At 40.1% G+C, this 7,487-nt stretch overlaps 1 protein-coding gene across 1 annotated transcript; it reads right to left on the bottom strand.

Moving 5' to 3' along the window:
• Positions 1-6,175: 6,175 nt before the first annotated feature.
• LOC109245053 lies at positions 6,176-7,036 on the bottom strand. The gene has a single exon (XM_019412238.1). It carries the CDS (start codon positions 7,034-7,036, stop codon positions 6,176-6,178), a length of 861 nt encoding a protein of 286 aa, XP_019267783.1.
• Between the last annotated feature and the right edge of the window lie 451 nt (positions 7,037-7,487).

Here is a 7,487-nt window from a genome sequence, read left to right as displayed (position 1 = left end):
AAGAGCATTGCTGCAACATGCCTGTAAAAGCTCATTACCTCGATCACATACGAAGAATTAATCATATCCTTACCATACCGATTCGGTCTATTATCAAGCTATTCTGTCTATCAAATTTCCCTTCTAATTCATCATCAACTTGATATTCTTCCTTGCTGTAGCACCACAATGCCTCAACCCAGGTTTACCACACGAGACTCGAACATAAGACCACACTGTCTAAGACCCATAGGTCACTGAAAGCCCTCTCAAATGTTCCCAGAAGTACCACATTCCAGCATACTTTACTTGAAGAACTTCCTGTGAATCTGAATTCGTTACCATTACTTTCCAGATACTGATACATAGAATCCCATAATTAACATAAAATACCACAAGTCTTGATCCTTTCTAATGAAAACACAGTCTCTAGCCACATATACAACCTTAAGACACCTGATTATTACATGCAAAATCTTGAACAAAATAAAACCATTCTCGAGAGTCATTCACTCTTATACAACTGTAAATTACCTGCCTTAACGAACAGAACCACTCGTGCCTTATTAGCACTCTGACACCGCAGGATATGATCCCATTCCAATACAAACAAACATCTTCCTTCTCTATATACTGAGCATTCTTTATCAACAACAACTCAAGACATTCCATTATTTTCACATTCCCACGGAGCACCATATGGCCCTTGTCAAAATTTTGCTTCACTCGTGCCGTCCTCGGCTCAATTTCTGCAACCAGACTGATCCGCCAGAATATCTCGAAACGGAACCAACATAGCACATAACCGTGCAATCAGCTAATCAATAGCAACCTCCCCAACTTGGCTCGAAGCCATATATCAAGACACACTTAACAACTCATAACACTTTTACTTTAATGATGCCACAATGCCACAGTGAGACTCAACTCAAATCATGTACAAGCTTGTGAAAACACGAATCTTCTAGTAGTGTAATCCTCTACAGATTTCACATTCATCCCCACATCGGTTGAGTCTACCCTCTAGAGCGACCCGAATTTATCAAATTTCAACACGTACCCTTCAATTACACATGAGATCTTCTAACACACACATAAGGACAATACCACTTAAGAACACTCCGCAGGAGATAACCCACCTGCTTCGCCTTAATTTAGTACTTCGACATACCTTCCACCATCATATACGTTACACAGTCATTAGTCTTCCTGAGTCTGAACTCATACCGCCACATGAAATGTACTTCACTTCCCAAATAGGAGACACGAAAATATTCTTCACGCGCCCATAATTAGGGCTACACATCAAGTCACCATAGGAATCGAACACTTAATAGTCATCTATTATCCAGCAGACTTCTTCGTCACTACCAAGATCACATAGATGCATCTCGCAGTACTAACATACTCAGCACATGGATATCCAACAGCCATTCTGGCTAATAAGGACAATACCGAACATATAAGTTCAAAATACTTGCTCGCACAATCAACACCTCAGTGCTCAAGCCATAGGCAAGATCCGGCCTCAAGTCCTCCAGACTGGCCCAACATACTCACGAAGCTCACATCTCGCCCCTCGATCGGGGAATCACAAATCATCAAGGCACATATAATACTGAGCGCTCAAGTGCGCATACAGACGTGTGGAAGGAATTTCAAGAGTTGCATCTCAAGCTGAATTAAGTACGCACAATAAGAATTCCAAGAAAGTGAAGTTTTCCTAAAGGTTCTGCAGCCTCTCGAGGATAACTACAGACGTCTCCGTACCGATCCGCGAGACTCTACTAAACCTGCTCGTGACTCATGAGACCTAGTAACCTAGGCTCTGATACCAACTTGTCACGACCCGAAACCCGCACTGGTTGTGATGACGCCTCTCGTGAAGACAAGGCCAGCCAACTAACCCAAGTAAACTCTTTCAAAATAAGTAAACATAAATGGATAGTAAGGTACGCCTAAATGACTTTAATTAACAATATTTACAACCCAACACAGCCCGACCGGGGTGTCACAAGTCACGAGCATCTAAGGAAGCCTGAACACTGCTACAGGGCCAATAATATACTAAACAGAATCTGAAATCAGAACACAAAGTCCGGTGCCGTGAACGCTGGCGGTCACCTTGCTCAGCTACAATAGCAATACCTTCAACCAGCTCAAAACCCGCTACCGGGCGTATAATACCTGCATCTTCAAGCGAGGTGCAGGGAGTAAAGTGAGTACTCCAACTCAGTGAGTAATAGAAGTAAATAATAACTGAGCAGCAAGAAATCACGTAAAGCAACCAACGGGTTGTACAGAAGCCGGGTACAATTTCCGAGAAAATAGTGAAATTAGAGAACTCTTTAGAAAGGTTTCGGCTCAGTTCCAAATCTCTTTTGAAAATGGTCCTTTCAATAATTACGAAAGCTGTTCAAAATAGTTAGTGCTGATTAGCACAAAAAATCCGCCCCTCGGGCACAAATACCACAGCATAGCAGGTAAAAAAAATGCAAATAAGTATGCAAGATGAGCACATAAAAGTTCGCCCCTCGGGCATGATTTTCGTTACTAGTCAGTCATTGTTACCTGACCGGTCAGCCATTGTTACCTGACCAAAATGCGTATTACAGTGCCATTGTTACCACTGGTCAGTCATTGTTACCTGACTGGTCAGTCATTATTACCTGACCAAAACGCGTATGACAGTGTCATTGTTACCACTGTCTAAAATTTAACCGCTCTAGATGGGTACCCGCGCTCACTGTGGGGGTGCAGACTCCGGAGGGGCTCCTACAGCCCAAGCGCTATATCATCATAAGGCCCGAAAGCCTGTACATATCAACATGAGGCCTGAAAGCCTTCTCACAGCACACTCGAGGCCTGAAAGCCTCCTCACAATACACTCGAGGCCTGAAAGCCTCCTCACACCACTCAGCATATCGTCACATATGGCCCTCGGCCTCAATCAGTCCAAAAATAATCATAAGCCCCTCGGGCATCAGTAAAGAAACAGTAATGCTCAAACAGTAGTTCAAATATCAGTTAAAACTCGGGGTTGAGTAAAAATTATAGCTGAGTTCATGAAACAGTGTAATGATAATGGACTGAGTTCAAATAATATTTCAAACAGTGAGGAAAACAGTGATGATAGCTCATAGGGAGTTCAAACAGTCGGCAATAAGCCCCAAATATGGCAAAAAGCCCAAGTCCTAGTGAAAAACAACAAGTCATAGCGAAATACGCGGTAAAATCAACAGCTGGGACGGACCAAGTCACAATCCCCAACGGTGCTCTACCCCCACGCTCTCTACCTGGCGTGCAAGTCACCTCAATATAGCACTATGGGTGCAAATCCGGGGTTTCAAACCCTCAGGATATCATTTACAATCATTACTCACCTCGAACCGGCGAAATCTCTAGCCCGCGACGCCTTTGCCCCTCAAATCGGCCTCCATGCGCGTCGAATCTAACCAAAATCAGAGCGAATACATCACAATATGCCAATGGGACAATACCCAATCGAAAACAGTCGAAAAATAGCAACAATCTCGAAACTAGCAAAACCCGAGCCCCGGGTCCACTTCTCGAAAAATTACAAAACTCACATTACCGGATTCCTCGTCTCGCCACGAGTCCATACATACCAAGAACTCCCAAATCCGAGCTCAAATGACCTATCAAATCCCAATTTGAAATATAAAAAACTCAAGCCCTAGCTTTACCCCTTTTGATGAATTTCAACCAATTTCCATGTTAAATCTAACATAATCTCGTGAATTTAGGCCAAGGAACTTACCTCTAATCATTCCTCCTTGAATCCCTCTTCAAAATCGCCTCAAAGCTCTCAAAGCTCGCTCAAAAATGGTGGAAATAACATAACCCTCGCGGAGCAAAAATGAATATAAGCTCCTACTGGCCTTTAGGGGTTTCCGCTTTTGCGGTCCCCACTCCCGCTTCCGCGTGACCGCTTCTGCGGTTTTTGTCCGCTTAAGCGGAATTTCATTAAATCACAAGGGTCGCTTCTGCGACAAAATTTCTCGCTTCTGCGAAACTTCACCCCCCGGTCAAACCGCTTCTGCGACCTCATGTCCACTTCTGCGGACTCGCTTAAGCGAAACGACTTCCGCTTCTGCGGAACTGCTCAATCTCACCCTCTTTCGCACCTGCGAAGCCTTCTCCGCTTCCGCGCAACAGCATCTGCGGTTGCCTTTCCGCAGATGCGAAAATACCTGCTGCAACCAAGAACCTGAAATTTCCAACTTCAATTTCCTTCCAATTGCCACCCGAAATCACCCCGAGGCCCTCGGGACCTCAACCAAAAGCACCAACACATCTTAAAACATTATTCAAACTTGCTCCAATCATCAAAACACATCAAACAACGCTAAAACCATTAAATCACATCGGATTCAAGCCTAAGTTCTTCATAAACTTCCGAAATGCACTTTCGATCAAAATCCCGACCAAACGACGTCCGAACGACCTGAAAATTTGCACACATATCCAACATCACCTAACGAAGCTACAGCAACTCTCGGAATTCCATTCCGACCCTCGGATCAAATTCTCACCCATCAATCGGAATTCGCCAAAATACTAACTTCGCCAATTCAAGCCTAATTCTACACTGGACCTCCAAAATCAATTCCGATCACACTCCTAAGTCACAAATCACTTTCCGAAGCTAACCAAATCACCGGAACTCACATCCGAACCTTCTAACTCATAAGTCAACGTCCGGTTGACTTTTCCAACTTAAACCTTCCTTAAAGAGACTAAGTGTCTCATTTCCTACCAAAACCAATCCCAAATCAACTCTAACACACCAAACACTGATAAATGAAACATGAAGAAGCATAAAATGGGGGAAACGGAGCAGTAACACATGAGACGACGGGTCGGGTCGTCACAAGTGTACAGTTTAAATTGCAAAGTAAATCATGGTATGTACTTGTTTTTTGCCCCTTCCTTATTACTCCCTCCGTTCCAATTTATGTGAACCTGTTTGACTGGGCACGGAGTTTAAGAAAAAATAAAGACTTTTGTTTTTTGTGGTCCTAAACAAGTCAAAAAGGGACCCAAATTATTTGTGTGGTTATAAAAGCTTCTCATTAAGGGTAGAATTGTAAGTTTAAGCTAAATTGTTACCAAATTTAGAAAGGGTTCATTCTTTTTGGAACGGACCAAAAATGAAATAGGTTCACATAAATTGGAACAAAAGGAGTATCAAATTAATTACTCCATCTTTCTGAAATTATGGGGGCACACTTTCCTTTTTGGTCTATCTCAAAAGAATGACACTTTTTACAAATAGAAACAATTTAATTTTACAATCCTCATTTTATCTTTGATGAAATGATTTATAGTCATACAAATATTTATGAATAGTTTTAGACCATAAATTTTAAAAAGAAATTTCTTTCTTTGCTTTTTAAATTTCGTGTCCAATTAAAACAAGACCACATAAAAAGAGATGGAGGAAGTACTACTATTCTTATAGTCAACATAACCCTTATAACTGCTTAATTAGTTCTTACTCTAAACATTCAGAAGTTTGTATTAATGAAAAACATAGCTTTTGACCAAATATTGCTCAGACGCAGTCGAAGAATACGTATTTAGTTTTAACAGTAACATATAGGTGTGTTTATTTGCGCCAAAGTCAAGTGTTGCAACCAATCTTTATATTTTCTTGCCCTTTGAGATGTCATTAAAAACTTTGATATTCGGCCTGTCCCTATTTACTAAATTCTCTTCTATCACTAAGATAATTTGTGCATCACATTTTCCGAATCCATAAATAACAAACTTTAAGTACGTACTTAAGTACAAGCAGCGACAAATGCAAAAATAAATTAAAAACAAACTTTAAAGACTTAAGCACAAGAAGCAAATTCTCAATTAATTGCAAGAACAATAACAAAAAATCCAATATAATTCCATATATGGGGTAAAGGTAGTGGGTACGCAGACCTTATCCCTACTTGATGAAGGTAAAGAAGTTGTTTCCGATAGATCCTCGTTCGGTAAAAAAGGTAAAAAGGAGGGAAATGAAGAAGAAGAACCATCTCAATTATTTGCAACAATGATTAAAAAGTTAACTAAAAGTAGAAAACATCAATCTTACAAAAAGTTCATTCAACATAATTCAAAGTAGCAAATTCTCAATTAATCCAAAATAATCTAAACAAGAACGACGTAACCCTAATTCTCAGCGATCAAATGGACCATTTGGATCGAGTTGTTTGCACAAAGTCAAGTAGGTTAAATAAAGAACTCGATCCTTTGCACCTGTGCGATGATTCTTAGTATGTTCACAGAAATACTTGAGATCATCTAGAGTACAACATCCAAGCATTTTCCCAAGTAGCAAAAACAACCAATTTATAGTACTCTTCTCCTCAGAAATAATGGGTTTCACACTGTTTTCTTGTTTACAAAATTGACAAGTTGGAAGCAAAGGATTCATCCAAATATCAGGGGCACGATCATGCATGGCTGCTTTGTTTTCAGCAATATAAGTTCCAATTTCTAAGAATTTTTCTCTCAGATCATACTCCATTTGGTATTTTCTCTCACATCTCTTACATTGAACGTTGCCACTTATGGCGAAAAGTTGCTTAGACAACAAGTAATCTAACGTATGGACTGTGGCTCGACGGTTTGCGGCCCAAGGAAATGGTGGTGGGATAGTGTCACTTTTTCCATCTTTCCCTGCCTTTGAAGGGTTACGTCGTTTGTGCATTGGCTGTATTGGACCGGCTACTATTGGCGTTGGCGATGCTAAAACTGTGACTGGTGGGAGATAAAAAGAGCCTGATGGTAGAGGCAATGGTGGTGGTGGGAGATTTGGTTGATTTTTTGGAGGAGATTGTTTTCGAGGTTTATTAGTAGGAGGAAAGGACAATGAAAGTGTAAGCAAATCATTATCGTCGTCTTCTTCTCCTTCTTCTCCAACTCTTAGAATATTTTCGGTAGAGAATTTACTAAAATTACTAGCATTATTTTGATCATGCAAGTTGTTGTTCTTCCTTTTTCTGCTGATTTCTTGTTGATCATTTTGGTTGTTCATTGGAATAAAGTAATTTGAAACAGACACTAAAATGATTAAATTAGTGACGCTTAGGGCTGTTAGAAGCAAAAGAAGAAACTAAAAAGATACAAAGAAGAGAATAAAAAGGAGAGTTTTGGGGAGGAGGTTTAAGAGATATACATGCATATAATTATATAGAGATAACGTTGACGTTTAGAATTTCAATTAGGTTAGAATTCTTTCAAATTCAAAAGAAGATAGACATGCATGGATGTGATTATTTACTAGGTTTAATGGTAAAAAAAAAAAACTTTACCACGTTTGTAGGACATAAATTTAGTAAATTTCCCTTATTTCTTTTGTTACCCTTTGTCTAGTATATTAGTATGTTATTGAAAACTATTTATCAAAATTCCTGTATTTTTTGTTGCTCTATTTGGTCAATTATTCCGCAAAAGTGTATGCAAAAAATGAGCAGCAAAAAATATGT

Source organism: Nicotiana attenuata, unplaced genomic scaffold (assembly GCF_001879085.1).
Source record: "Nicotiana attenuata strain UT unplaced genomic scaffold, NIATTr2, whole genome shotgun sequence".
NCBI classification, from domain to species: domain Eukaryota; kingdom Viridiplantae; phylum Streptophyta; class Magnoliopsida; order Solanales; family Solanaceae; genus Nicotiana; species Nicotiana attenuata.
The sequence above is the reverse complement of the archived record's forward strand: the minus strand, read 5'-3'. Positions and strand labels throughout refer to the sequence as shown.